Source organism: Aulostomus chinensis, chromosome 22, assembly GCF_037954235.1.
Source record: "Aulostomus chinensis isolate RoL2024-O1b breed Wild chromosome 22, RoL_Achi_v1.0, whole genome shotgun sequence".
Lineage (NCBI taxonomy): Eukaryota > Metazoa > Chordata > Actinopteri > Syngnathiformes > Aulostomidae > Aulostomus > Aulostomus chinensis.
The window spans coordinates 3,774,818-3,790,000 of record NC_141341.1 but is presented as its reverse complement, the minus strand read 5'-3'; the positions used below and the strand labels follow the sequence as shown (position 1 = coordinate 3,790,000).

The 15,183-nt window shown below is 43.5% G+C and overlaps 1 protein-coding gene across 15 annotated transcripts in view; it reads right to left on the bottom strand.

The window, feature by feature from the left end:
• macf1a (microtubule actin crosslinking factor 1a) overlaps positions 1-15,183 on the bottom strand; it is a 217,038-nt gene that overhangs the window by 82,759 nt on the left and 119,096 nt on the right. For 14 of the 15 annotated variants that reach the window (XM_086194421.1, XM_086194416.1, XM_086194422.1 and 11 more), the window contains 16 exons: positions 13,956-14,108; positions 10,905-11,059; positions 10,639-10,765; positions 10,370-10,553; positions 9,396-9,562; positions 8,793-8,971; positions 8,550-8,688; positions 8,247-8,440; positions 7,976-8,135; positions 7,759-7,842; positions 7,495-7,602; positions 7,239-7,337; positions 7,003-7,125; positions 6,708-6,799; positions 5,448-5,583; positions 1-3,013 (listed from right to left, as the gene is read on the bottom strand). The exon at positions 1-3,013 is cut by the window's left edge and continues 2,729 nt beyond it. In XM_086194421.1, coding sequence (XP_086050547.1) covers positions 1-3,013; positions 5,448-5,583; positions 6,708-6,799; positions 7,003-7,125; positions 7,239-7,337; positions 7,495-7,602; positions 7,759-7,842; positions 7,976-8,135; positions 8,247-8,440; positions 8,550-8,688; positions 8,793-8,971; positions 9,396-9,562; positions 10,370-10,553; positions 10,639-10,765; positions 10,905-11,059; positions 13,956-14,108 — 5,113 coding nt within the window. The remainder of the gene's footprint in view (positions 3,014-5,447; positions 5,584-6,707; positions 6,800-7,002; positions 7,126-7,238; positions 7,338-7,494; positions 7,603-7,758; positions 7,843-7,975; positions 8,136-8,246; positions 8,441-8,549; positions 8,689-8,792; positions 8,972-9,395; positions 9,563-10,369; positions 10,554-10,638; positions 10,766-10,904; positions 11,060-13,955; positions 14,109-15,183) is intronic. The other variant, XM_086194420.1, reaches the window with a different exon arrangement.

The window sequence follows — 15,183 nt, the reverse complement described above, 5'->3', positions numbered from 1 at the left end:
GCACAATGCGTGCAGCTTGGGGGTCAAGCACTGCTTGTGTTACTGTATGAGAAGCCATGGCTTCACTGGCAATATTCTCATCCAACAGACCCCTTGAAACTGCCTCTGTCAATGTCAGTTTACATCCAGATTGAGGGTCAAGAATGCCCCCTGTAGATGCTTGCAAAATGGCAGCCTCTGGGTGTGATACATGGTCGATTTTTCCTTGGTACACCCACTCTAGTTCCTCCAACCCACTAGCAATGGAGCGATCCACTAGTCCTCTATCTACAGCATCAGCAACAGACAGCCTCATTCCTGAGGCATGATGCACTATACCGCCCTCGGCCACCTGTCTTGCTAGAACCTGATAAGCCTCTTCTGGACTTATCAACCCCTTATGCATTGCTTGCTCAAGAGGTACTGGAGACTTAGACTCTGGGTCAATAATGCCTTCCATCTGGAGCTGTAAAGTGACCTTAGTGAGGGATGTGATAGTCCCTGTATCCTTTCCTTTGTATGCCTTCTCAAGCGCAATTAGTTCTTCTCTTTGATTATCTTCTATCAATCCCAGATTTGATGCTAAAGTAACAGAGACTTTCTTATCCCTACGTAGGTCGACGATGCCCCCAGATGCCACCTGGGCCTCTAGAAGTCGAGCAGCAGTGTCAGTGTCTATTAAACCTGCCTGAGCTGCCTCCCTCACCCCCCGGATCTTCTTTTCTTCTGTGTCCACGACTCCTGCAAGTGTTTTATCTGACTTCAGGACACTCCACATAAGATCCTCATCTAGTAAACCCTCCTCCATTACATCCTCCATGCTAAGTGACTCAACACTCCTAGCATCCAGGAAACCCCCAAACAAACCTGCTTGAGCCATTAATTTGACTGCAGTGTGACCAGGAAGGACACCCTGAGCTACTGCCTCATCTGGGAGCAGCTTTTCTCCTTCTTCTGTCATCAGACCTCCATGTTTGAGATCTAGAACTAACCTGGCCAATTCAGCATCCTCGCCTTCCCTCTCCACTTCTGATTCAAGGATATCCACCTGAGTTTTAGCATGCTTTGGGTCTGTCTCCAGCATAGGTACTGGTAGTTCGATCTTTTCTGATTCAGTCCAGGGATGTGTTATATGTTTCTCTTTGGACTGCATTGAATCCAGATCTTCTTTTGTTTCTACTCTGACTGAAATGGGTTCTTTCCAGATTTTGATATCTTCCTCAGATTTGAGTGATGCTGTGACGATTTCTCCCTCTATTGATGTGGTGGTTTTTCCTGTTTCATGACATCCACTGTCCCTAGGTTTGGATGCTGTTGCAACTTGATCATCTAAATCATCTTTTGCCGGTGAGGCTAAATTACTCTGTACATTTACTGATGATTCAGGGAGCATTTTTTTGTCAATTTCATCATCATTTCTTCCTTCTACTCTGCCAGCAACATTTATCTTAAAATCTTCGCTTTGAGTGACTACACTTTGACTTTCTCCTTCAACTTCGGTTTGTCTTTCACAAGTCTCGCTGTCTGTCGTACTGAACTCTCCCACCATTTGCTTGTCTGTGGTCAAGCAGCTCAGAGGTTCAACTTGACTTCCAGCAACCATTTCAGTTGCCTTGACTAACTCCACAAGCTCAGGGTCCAGCAGCACCAACCGTTTTCCAGAGTGAGCATCTACATAGCTGTGAGTCATAAGGTGGAACAGCAGTTTATGTTTCGCTTGCTCATTTTGATCCATTTCATCTGTTGGTATAACATCCCACTCAAAACTTGTGGGTGTTGATGAAGGAGAGGATGGAGTTGGAGAGGAGCTTGCAGAACCCCAACTCAAGCGGTTAAGAGATGGAGTTCCTGACTGGTTCATGTTAGGAAGTACGTCTGGGATATTGATGTTTTCAAGGACACTGACCACACTAGGGTCAATGGCCTCTTCCCCTGCTTTGGTTAGGGGCAGCAACTGGAGTGTTTCCGGGTTGTAAAGAGCACCGATGACATGTCGCTGCTTTAGGATGTTCCTTGCCAGATCTCTTGAGATCACTCCTTGATGAATAGCCTCCACAATGGGCATGAGCTCTCCAGATTCAGGCCAGAGCATTCCCATGAATGCCCAGAGGGACTCAAGGACCAGAACAGCTAAATAAGAGGAGAGGAGATCCCTGCGAATACTCTCCTGCAAATCCAGACGTTGTCCACTTACAGGGTCTAGAATTCCTCCATTTTGCAGCTGCCGTGCAAACATGGCACAAGCCAAATCCTGGTCCATGAGCCCATGGTGAACAGCTTCATCAATTGTCAACCGGTGGCCAGACCGTGGGTCAGCAATACCACCAGCAAAGAGCTGAGCTTCAAGAAGTCGAACAGTAACTTTCCGATCAATGAGGCCTTCTTGAACTGCACGAAAAATGCCAACTTTTCTTCCAGAGCGGAGGCAAACAGTTCCCCCAGGTTGCTGTTTGACAGGGAAGAGGAGGAGACCTGAGTCATTGTCAAGGACACAGCGCTGTTGAAGCTCATGAAGGCTTAATTTTTCAGCTGTGTTTGGATCAATGAGATCTTTACGTTGTTGCCTTGAATGCAGTTTGGTGATGGTTCTGAGAGGCAACAATCTCATGTCTTCTGCTTGCTCTAAACTCATGACCTTCCCCATCGAGTCTCTCAGCCCCCCAGTGGTCATTTGGAGCTCAAGAATACGAAGTCCCACCTCTTCTCTGAGGAGTTCAAACTCCATGGCCGTAGCTACCGGGAGCACATTGTGTTCTTGGTCAACTGTAGACTTATTTTCCAACAAAAGCAGAGCACTCTCTAGTTCAGTGAGATGCTGCATTGTCCGAGTGTCAATTAGGCCTTGATTCAAACTTTCCTCTAGTGAAAGACTGACAGGGGCGTTGGGCTGGAGAAGCCCACCCATGATAATGAGCTGAGCCTCGAGTAGTACACGACAGGTGTCCTGGTCAATAAGACCCCGCTGGGCTGCTTGGAAAACTGGGAAGGTTTCCACTGTTCCCAGGTCGATCACTCCAGCAATCGCAATTCGATTCTACAAAAGAAAGGAAAATAAATTCCAGTTGACATTCATTCTTTTAAGAACATAGATCAATGTGGCATGGCATTAAAGGTTAGTAAAAGAATTGTATTATTTCATCTTACAAAATCCTATTTTGTTATACTATGATAGAGTATTTTTGGGAGAATTAAATAACAGAAACAGAAAAAGAAAGCCAATAGCAAATAAAAATTATAATAAAGTTGAAAAAAACAACAACCTGTTTTTACCTGGATGTTACTTATCGTACATATTCAGGCTTTGATTTCCCTTATCAAAGACAGTACTTACTTCATACTTACCACTGTTTATACATAACAAGAGCAAAGCATGCAATTAAGCCTCAAAAATGCAAGGGAAAAAAAAAGCTCTACATAAAGGAAAGCAAAGACACATAAAAGAACATGAAACTATTCAGAAAATCTTTTTTTTTACAGAAAAATCTACCAAAGAAAGATAAGAACAGACTTACAGGCAACGGTAAGAGAGAAAGCAGGCGCTACTTACCGTACGGGCTTGTCCCGTGGCACACACACATTTTGGCCAGTTTATGGCCCGGCAGTGCGAGGCGCAACAGGTGAGAAGCTGGTTGTTAGCATTGTGCATGCCACTTTCCATTGTGACTTCTAACGCTGCACTAAATCCTCCTGCTGACCTTACTTCAAACTCAAGACCCTGAACTTAAGTCTGGCTCCTTCAAACCGAACCTGAGTAAGGGCTGGATTAGTAATAAATATAACGATACATTGAAAAATGTCTGTTTCGCGATCTCTCATTCTGATCCTTGGCTCAGAGCTTGGACGTCCACAATTCTCCTTTGGCAGCTGTTAGTGATTTTCAAGCAAAATGCTGGTTTAAAAGTTTCACACATTAATAGTATGCATTAGAACAAACACAGAAAATCTCAATCTCACGCACACTCATGTGATCTGGACACAACATGCTCAAATGGTGAAGTGGGGTTTTGGCATAGCTGGCCTCTGGTGCACAAACACTTTGAACCAAAATGACTTTTTCAAATATTTTTTTTAAACAAAGCATAAAAGCATAAAAGATTAACAGTGGACTTGAAAAGGTGGAGCAGTTGCTCAAATACATCAAGGGTTGCTTGGAACCTGAAATTCTCACATGATTTCAGTCAGTTTTGATACTTTCTGTTAGACACAAACAACTTCTGAAACTGAGTATGTGATCGCCTGTGGTCTCAAATAAATGTACACATGAGGTAAACGTTATCCACGTTAAAAAAACAACAACAATGGAATATATTGATTTTATGCAGTGGTATTTTTTGGCCACTTCATAAAGGAAATTAACATGAAAAGAGTTTTGTAACTATAGCGATGGCAGTCAAAAGTGATCTTCTACAACGACTGTGTTTCTAACATCTATGAGAAGCAGCTCTACAGCGTGGAATTAACTGCTAGCATGACTTGGGCAGCACTGCTGTAGCGCGGCACCGCTAAGGCCATGTATTAATCATGTCAGCAGTTCAGCAGATGTATGTTGGATGATAATGACAATGGCGATGGTGACTCGGATGAAGACGTTAATAACATGACCCCAGGCTTTTAGGTGAATAATGTGACAGTGGAGCACTCCATGCTAGAAGGTCCGATTCAGACAGTGTCATCCCGAGAAATAGTGAGCTGCAGAAGTGTTCCATGAACAGTGGTGGACAGTAACAAAGTACACTTAGTGAGTGCTATACTTGAGTACGTTTTTTGACATCTATACTTGACTTGAGAATCTGCTTCTTTGTAAGATTTGACTTTCATTCCACTACATCATCGTGAAGGCTGTCGTTACTTAATGGCATGAAGCTTAAAGTAAGCTGTTCTTTCTCGAACGCTATTGGTCACAAACTCTGTTCATTACAGGAGAACACACTCAAAAAAAACGGCAAAGTATTTCTATTTTTAAAAAAAGTGTATTTTTGAAAAGTAATTTGCAAGAAAGTACTCCAGTAATTAAAAATCTGTCTTAGCAACTTTCATTTGTAGAAGAGCAATATTTGGCCGGGAGCATCTATACTTGGACTCAAATCTAAGGCTGAGTACTTCCACCACTGTTTATGACCACAGCATCATAAGAGCCGCCAATTATTCAACAAATGGCAAACAAGGAAGTCAAACAAAAGTGTTAAAATGTTCAGATGATGGGGAAACACGTCTGAATAGGCTCTGTAATGTTTGTTGAAATGTGAGATTCTTCAACCGTGGTGATGTTTGTCAAAAGTGCACACTATGTGAATACAGAACATGCTATACAACACACACTCACACAGACACTCGCCGCCACTCGCTCAGCTTGTAAGCGTTTTGAGGCTCAAAGCAACATCTTACAAAAGGACCTGAACATTATGTTTGAGTGTGAGTGGTATAAATTTGGCTTCCCATGTCTCGGCCCATGCCTCCAACCAAAATACCTTTCTTTCCTCCTCTTTGGCCAGCTGTTGCTCCAGCTGCTGCAGCTGCTGGCTGGAGCTGTCACACATCTGGTTGTAGGTGGAAGTGAGCTGGTCCAGCTGGGCCTCCACATGAGCACGCTCCTCTGGGGACAACCTGGACAGGACACATGGGCAAGTATAATGTCAGATAGAATATATCTGTGCAGTAAGTCAGCAGGTCAGACTAAAAGTTAGGGAAAATACTCTGAAACACAAGCAACTTCACGCGTGTTAAGTCAGAGTTTGGTAAATGGTAAATGGACTCAATTTTATATCGCGCTTTTCTACCTTAGCGGTACTCAAAGCGCTTTACAGTGTCATCTCATTCACCCATTCACACACACATTCACACACTGATGGTGGAGGCTACCATGCAAGGCACCAACCAACTCATCAGGAGCAATTATGGGTTCAGTATCTTGCTCAAGGACACTTTGACATGGTCACCGGGGTCGAGGATCGAACCAGCGACCCTTTGGTTGCTAGACGGCCACTCCACCCCTGAGCCATGCCGCCCATTTTTTGATAAGAGTATATTTGAAAGCGTTTCATTTTTTTAAAGTCCTTCATAGCACAGAGAGTTGTCTTGTTACATTTCAGAGCTGGTATTCAAAGCACCATAACAAGCGTGTTTAAGTCCTGTTCATCCCTTCAATTTCAGTTTGTAGGTGTGTGACGACGGACAGAGTTGAACAAGGCTCTGGGCTTGGACCACTAGTTTTGTTCAATATGACTAAAAAATACTCTATTCACTCTTATACAGATGATACCCAGTGATATTTATCTAACTTTATCCAACTAGTTTGAAATTTTGTTGGAATCTACAAATACATTCTTGAAGCACATTTTATAGCATTATTCATCAAAGTGAAATTTGACCACCAAATTTTTGTGAGTTCATCCCTGAGTCTCTGGGGGTTAAACGATGGCTAAACAGCAAAGTTAAAATAATAAAATTTAAAAAAACCCCGAATGACTGTAATGTGGAAAAATGTTACAGTTTTACACAGGTATTAAAATATAGCACAACAGACTGACATAATCATTATTTGCCTGTTTTACAGAATAAAGCAGAGCCAGTTTGTCTAAACAAAATCCAGCTCAAATAGTTGCACTGTCCCCTCATCCTGATCCAAACAGGATCTCTGTTGGGTTCGCTGAGGTCTTCTGAGTTTATTTTAGAGTGTGGGAGTCAGTCTGGTAAACATGTACAAGTGTGTGAGCATGCTTGTGACTTACTTGCTGGCCTGTTTAGACAGCAGGAAGACCTGCGTGCTCCGAATGGCTTCAGCCACGTCGTCTTTCTTGGCTGCCAACTGTTCACTCACGGCCTTTAGAAAACACAGATTCAGTAACGATGTTCAGGAGAGTTGAATAACGCACAGCAAATATACGTAATTTACAAAGCCAAAAGCATTTCCTTTCTGCAGCCGGGAGCAGCTTCACTGGCCCACATACATGTTAAATCCCTCGCTTGAATGAAACCGATATGTACTCTGTCACCGACATACTGTATATCCGACTTCTGTTGTACCTGTTGAGCAGCAAGTGAAGACTCAGCGTCGGGGCCTCTAGTCCGTCCCTGGAGGCCTTTGACCCAGCCCAGCAGGTCTGAGACCTGGCCCACCCGGGCCTGCTTCTCTTCCTCCACCTCTTTCTGCAGGGATAACAACTTCCATTCAAGTTTTTCTGCCTTGTTTAGTTGATTTGCTGACGTTAAATCTGTTTTTGTGTTTCTTTTTCCTTGCACTTGACAAAACAAAGTCCCACCTCTTCCTCTTCTAGTCTTCTCAGTGCATCACTGATGTACTTCACGTGTTGGGTTGTCAGAGTGACCAAAGCTGTGTAGCGTGTTCGCAGGTCCATAAACTGGATAGACAAACCAGAATATGATTACAGTTCCTGCTTAGGCAACGATACCACATCCCTTAATTGCCCCCCACAGGGATAAATAAAGTTTTCTGAATCTGAACAATATGAGAATGCGGTTTAATTGGTTTGAACTTCTCACCGCCATCCACCTTACCTCCTGAGTGATGGCGTCAGAGGAAGAGTGCAACCTCCTCCTCTTGACAGGTGACTTGTGCATAGATTCAACAAAGGCTCTGTAGGTCATGAGCTGCAGCTCATAGTCCTGCAGGATCAAGCCAATGATGGCACATTTAAAAAAGGCAAACTTAATGACTAGCAGATAATTTGGACGAGAACATACAAATAGCAGTCCAACAATCTTCAAATCCTACTCTGCACAACTGAAATGTTGGATATTAAAAAAAGCCCTCACTCTCACCTTCACTGAGGTGCAGTACTGTTTGGAGTGAGTCTGGCACTCATCCAGTTTAGACTGGTTCTGTTCGATCTCAGCTACCAATGCCTAAGAAGAGAAATCAGTTACCATACAATGAATCTCCATCATGAACTGGAAGCTGCATTTTACTAATGTCCTTGCAGGTAAACCAGAGATTCATAAAGCGCCACGTCGAAGTTAGTGGCATGAGTTTTCTCACCGTCTGTTGGGCCAATTGTTCCGACAGAGCTTTGCTGTCTGTTTGTCCAGGTTGTGCATTTTCTTGTTGCTCTGTTGTCTCTTCAATCCATTTGATCAGGGCAGAGTGGCCGTCTCTGTACTGCTGCAGGGCTGAGCCCAGAGCCTCCAGGTCTGTCCGTCTGGAGTAGAACAACAAACCGTCATCAGAACAATAAACGAGCAGGACATCGACTCCGACTGATAACACACGAGGAATTCCTCGAAATATGACATCTTCATGTCTTGCTCACCTCGTTTCTATCTGTCTCTTGATTCCTTTCCACCTCTCTGACATCTGATTGGCTCTCTCCTGGTAGCGGTCCAGTTCTGGGCTGCGGTCGGGGTGAAGCTTGCTGAGCTGAGACCCTGCCTCTTTGGCTCGACTTACCGCTGACGGCAAAGACTGAAAGATGTCCTCTTGCTCAGTGAGCGCTGCTTGCCACTTCTATAGAGGAATAGAAAGGGAAACAGATGAGATACAAGTAGATGGAAAATATTGGCGACCTTTTTTCTTTAAATTACAACGAGCACACAGATGAAAATGTGTCTCTTACCCCTAGTTGATCCCTCAGCTTTAGAATGGCTGTCGTGTCTGCAGGAACGATGTCTTCTTCACTGAGTCTGCTCTCATACTTCCTGATCTGACTCTCTGCTTCTTCCAGGCTATGCATCAGGAGATCTACTGTTTTTAACCTGGAGAAGTAAAGGGTCAAGGAAGGCCACATGTTAAACTGACTTTATGCACATATAGCTGTGAGAAAGTTAATCGAATGCTCAGATGGATAAATTCTACTAACTTTTGTAGGAAGACAGACGAGAGGTTGTGTAGTTTGTCCATCTTCTCCACAGCCTGACTGAGTTCAGACCGCAGGACGGGAACGCTGGATGATGACGGCTTCTCCTCAAAGAAACTGACGCAGCGGCGAGACACATCACCCAGATTGGCGCGCAAGACATCCAGCTCTGACCGCAGCTTCTGCTCAAGACGGAGAATTGAAGAGATATCTAATTAACCAAAATGTGGACGCAAAGTTTGTTTGAAAGTGGGACCAACAGATTTCTCTGCTATCAATTCTATTAAATGAAATTCAGGGTCCATCCACATTCTCATTCATTATATTCCATGACTCCTCCACACTTTTGAGACACTGACATGAACTGAAATCAGAAGTTCCACAGTATATTGAACTAAAATGAACACTAACTTTGTGGTTTGATTAGAAACAAAACTAAATGTATATTTAAATTAACCAATATACAACAGTTTTTAACTCAGACGACTGAACCACATGTACTCAAGCCTACAGGTATTTGCAAACCCAGTTATTTACTGGGCAAACTTATTGTGTACAATATAGTGTTCTTCTCCATTACAAACAGCAGATGGGGCTGAAACTGACCTCTTGCTCTGCGATCTGAACAGTGTTGTCAGCGTTGTCACCTGACAACCGACCAGGAAGTGGAGTCTGGATGCCACGCATCAGTCTCTGCTCGGTCTCATTGAGACGCAGTGTGACGTTGTGCAGCTCTGACAAGTACGACCGAGAGACGGACTCGTCTTTCTCCACTGGAGGCAGATGGAGTGAGAGAGCAGTCATTACTTTAGCAGTATCACCTACATCCTGTTGTGTGTTGTGTTACATCATCCCTGCAAAACTTAGTGTTTTATTAGAAAAAAGTCCCTAGGGGACGGACTGAAAACACTGGCCTTTTAATCTTTTTAAAATGTATTTACAGTCCTACGATACTGTTCAGTACAGGGCAATAGAGAACTGTGGGGGATGATGTATTTATTTTAGGCCAACCTCGAATTTAGCATTGATTTTAACATTGGAGTATTGCTGAAATCAAGCTCTGTGATTCTGAAGCTTAAAGCACAAAGTTAGCGTAATGCTACGAATGAACTTCACCATGGAAGCATGACTTCAACCTCCCAACATGTGGCTTCACATTTCTTCTGTTTTTGGCGTGATGACATCTGTAGACTTTTTCAGCCACTGGTAAGCACCGGTCTTTTTTAAGACTCATAAAAAGCTTAGAAATTCAGGAGTGTGGGATTTACGGACATATTTAATGCTATAAAACGAAACATAAAATATCTTAAATTTGTTTTAACCACAAACTTTATTTCTGGTATTCAAATGAAAACCAAGGAACTTTGAGGCGAAGAAAATGGACGTTCAACAACGCTAACTTGTTTCCATGGTTTAAGATTCACTACGACACAACAGTGTTGCTCAAGGCCTTCGACAGGTGGAACTTCCCATGAGCCACATTAAGGACTTGAGATGCAGGATGACGTGTTGCCAGTGAATCTGAATGTTATAATTGTCAGTGTGTGGTGCTATTGTGAGCACGCATCCGTCACTCTCACCCGTCTCCATGTTGAGCAGCAGGTCCTGGCAGTGCTGCTGTGCCTGCTGAACCTCCATCTCCAGCTCTGCTCTTTCACTCGGCGCGAACAGAGAGCTCTCTTTGCTGTCAGACAGGAAGTCAGCCAACTGGGACTCCAGGTGATCCAAGATCTGCTGCCGCTCGGATGGAGACTGGCAGCGAACCTGGCGGGTGAGAGACAGAAGATGAATACAGACGACGCAAACAGTTTGTCATAAAATCTCCCGGTTGAAGTTACAGATGTCTCACCGTGTCCAGGTTCCACTCGGAGACAGTCCTGACATCTTTGAGAAGGTAGTGCCAGGACACCACACTCTTCATATTAACATGGAGCTGATGCCACAGAGACATGACCTTCTGGTACAACTGCTCTGTTCTGTATGCGCACACACACACACAAAAAAAAAAACAACAACAAAATGAGTGTAAAACATATTCACAATTCAAAATCTATCCCAAAATATCAGTTTGTTTTCCAACGTTAAACCTTTTCAAGGTTCCAGTCCGTGTCTCACCTGCTGGCTGTGTCGATGGCCTCCTGGTTGGGCGGTGGGATGGTGAAACACACCGAGGGGACCATGGCCTCATTCCCTGTGGGACTGATCACCTTCCACTTGGTCCTCTGAGAGTTGTCCTCCAGCACACACTCCTCGCCTCGGCTGATGGTGATCTGAGAGGAGGTGGGGGTGCAGGATGGATGAATAGGAAAATATGGAGCGCCAATGATGGACGAGAACAAGAGGGAATAAGAGGAGATAGAAGAAGGAAAGGGAAGAGGATGAACAGAAGTAAGGGGAGGTGAGAAAGAGAATGAGGAAAGCAAGATGCAGACGTGAGAATGAGAAACAAATACAAAAGGAAGGGAGATATTGATATCAGGGTAATACGAGAGGTCAATGTTATGTGGGAGAAAAGACCACAGAGGATAGAACACAATGCCAAATGTAGGAAAGATTAAAAAAGGAGGAAATTAAAGTAAAATGAAATCAGGGGAGAGAAGAGGAAAAAATACCAGAAGTTAAAAAAAGGCAACTCAAAATAAAAAGAATATGGATTTCATGAGGTTAGCAGAAGTCCTACAAACCTGACACACACTGACGAGCTACCGTGCAACTCAAAAGAAAAAGCTCTTATTGTGAAAGCAACAGCTATTTCCAAACTCAGAGTGAGTTTAATTCATATCCGGCTGACTTTCACAAATTCACTTGCGCAGCAATTCACTAACAAGAAAGAAAAAAAAAAGCATTTCCAACACGTTGGGAATAAGCACAAGGCGCAGCCATGATTGTTGGGGGAGATTTTAGGGCTGCACGTCAAAGACTAAAGCTGCACTGCATCCCTCAGCCACCATCCTCTCTCACCCCAAACCTGCACACACACACACTCACACACACGAATGCATAGAAATGCCAAGCTATGATGTATGTACAGTATATGCACATGGAAGGTTAATAAAAGCTGAAAGCTGTGACCATTTTTTTAACCTTCGATTCAGTCAAAAATGAAAGATTTGTGTGTTGATGCGCTGAGCGTAATCAGGCGCCATTCACCATAACAAACACCGTAAAGGCAGCATCACCTCACGTGTCATTATTTGTCACTCTATATCATATTCTGGACCAACATTTGAACTTTGAAGTCTACATAACTGTGCTTCATTTCTGTTTCTTTCTACTGAGCAATGATACAAAAATCAAACTACACCATCAGACAAAAACAATTATAAGAACATATCTTTAGTCTTTCTTTTATACAACTACAATGCCCTTTTCTTGCATTGCTTGATTTTCTCTAATTTGTCTTCAACTGGTGCCAGATGCAGCATCTAGACGAACCAAACCAAGTTGTCAGTCCCACATAACTACAATAACTGCCCCCCCACTGGCTCCTGATAAAACTGGTCGAGTCACTGCATAGAGAATACAGCTGAGACTACAGCTGAGTCCAAAAATGACTTTTGCACATCTGATCCAATCAGATTTTTACAGATGAGACTCAGTCTGGACACTCAAATGTAGTCTGAAGTGTCTTCCACTTCACCTTCAACATGTAAACCCGCAGGTTCACTGGGGACCTTTAGACAGTGTCTTCATAAACCAGGCTTGGTAACGCCACATGTCCTTGTCCAGGTTTTCATGACTGAATGAACCCTTTATTTTGGTTCAGCTGTCTATTTTTCCAGACATATTTCTCATGTTTTGGGATGACAACCTAACCTATGACCTCCCTCCTCCATAAATGAGAGTCTTAGCAGTTGCCTACTGCTGGTTTCACATTTACAAACACTTTTAAAATTTGCTGCTAGGAAACATTTAGTGGCGCTGACAACTACCATCAGCTGCTGGGAGAGAGGCAACCACAGAACAGAGTGTGCAGTGTAAGAATCTGAGGTGAGAGAGGGAAAATATAGGCAGCTATACCTGAACGTTTGTCTTGCCAGCCCAGCCGACAGACGAGAAGAAGGGAAGAAGATGAGAAGGGACAGAGGGAGTGAGGGGGAGAGGAAAAAAAGGTAGATGAAGATATGGAGAGAAAGGAGAAGACACAGGAAAGTGAAGGTATTACTTGTGGTAATGTGCAAGTCTCTGCCAGCTTCAGTCTTGATCTAGATCAGGGATGCAGTAAAAGACTGAACTAAGTTCTAGGCTCACCAGGACACAGCACCTCCTATCCAGCACACTTGACTGAGCAGAGGTATGTAAGCCGGCAGACTGAAATAGCAGCGTTCAGGGTAGCTGCACGTCCGCGCAGGCTGCTGGGTTTTAACTGAACTTGCAGAGGAGATGGGACAGATGTATAATTGATTGGCTTTTAGGTCCCTGAGGACATGACAGCTGACAGTAAGAGGCAGAGGTCCAATCAGTGGTGCAGCATAAAAGAGGCACCGACAGACAAAAGCAAAATCAGCGCTCTGCATCTTTCCAGGAGGATTGGAGCTATTTTGGGATTTTTAGAAATATTCTGTCATAGAGACAAAAAAGGAAAATCCATCTATTGTCAGAACTTTGACAAAGCAACACTCAGTCAAAATGGTTGGAGCTGTTACCCCCCCCAGTTATGCTACTTGTGTGGTTCATCAATATGAAGCAGTGAGGAGACGTATTCATCAACCTAACGAGAAATTTAAAGAACAATTCAAATGCATGGAGGGAGCAGCTAATCCAGAGCAGCTGAACGAGAGCAGTGATTGTGTGTGCGCGGGGGCTTCTTGGGGAGGAAGTGCAGGGCAGAGAGGAGGCGGTTCGTGGGGACGGTTTGAACAACAGCGGTGAGCTGCTGCTGAACATAAATCAATCGTGTTCTTGTAGCCAGAAGGTTTGACAGCTGAGGTGGGAAAAGCAAGGCTCCTTTTTGCTTTAAAAACAACAACAAAAAACAGACAGTGAAGCGATATTTCATCCAAAAAGAGCGATTTCTCCTTCGATGATTAACCGTTGAACTCATGGAGATGCTGAGTAATTAAGAGGGAAATTACAGATTTTGGGTGAAATATTCTTTCAAGTTGCAAAAATGCAAAACCACCAAACACTTTGTTAATCAAGTTTCATACATGGGGAGTCTCCTACCTCTATTTGTCTGTAGTCACAGATGGCTTTGATGGGCGTGGTGGCTCTCAGGATGGTCTCTGCACAGCGGGGGCGGAGCTGCACCACCGTCTTGGCCCGGCCCACCAGGCTCGCCACAGTACCACGGTGCTCAATCAGCTGCTCCTTCTCTTCCTGTAGGAAGGAGAGTCAGTTGGCGGTCAAACTGTCAATCACTTCAGGTTGTTGGGAGTCACCCACGATGACATCAGCACCTCCTTGGTTCTTTTTCTATAAACCTGTAATTTGTGGTGCACGGTGGCTCTGGGAGAGCACTCGTTTTTCACGACTTTCACTGTACCCCCCAGTACAGCGACAATAAAAGCTGATTCTGATTCTATATAGAAGTATCGCCCTGTTGCTCAAGTCTGTTCTTCTTTTTCCAAATGATTTTAAATTTTGAAAAAAAAAATTGACAATGTTCGCATGTTTTTCAGTGTGTACAAAATGTGAATATCATCTTAAACTTGTTTTTTTAAGTTAATATTGACACAGGAATATAATATCAGCCATTGCTAAGTTAGTTGGAAAGTAACCGAATGGCAGTTATCAGCCAAAAAAAATCCAATATCGTGCACCTCAAGTAAGAGCAGTGACATACGGATCCTTTCAGTCCATCCATCATTCATGCTTAGCACTCAACCGTTTCAGCTGACTGTATAAAAAAGATGCTAAGATAGTGCTCATCATCTATCATAAAAACAAAAAAATCTGTTTCTCTATTTTTAACACTTTCAGCCACCATTTATTGATACTAAATGATAAATATTGGCTGAAGGTAATGAACATTCGGCAGTCTATTAATTTGACAAGAGCAGACTCCGATTCTCAGCTCTGCTGCTTGGGGTAGTTAAAGGAGCTCACCTCTCCACATTTGAAAGTGTGAGTCCTTCACCTTGACTAGTAGAACCACACTGTATTTCTGTCTCATCCCCCAGTGGAGAGAATCATTAAGGATTAATTAGAGAGAAAAACACAGGGACAGGTTGAGCGGAGAGGTAGAGAGAGGAGAAGATAAACGGAGGGAGAGGTCGCAACAATGAAGGCCAGAGTTAATAACTTTACACCACAGAGAGGAATTTCCCACTAGGATGCTACCCAGTCAATTGACAAACTGAGAAGCAGAATATATTCTGGCAAATTAACAAGTGAACATATGACCAATTTCAATGTGATCAGAAAAGCAGCACTCTGAACACCTACATTGAGG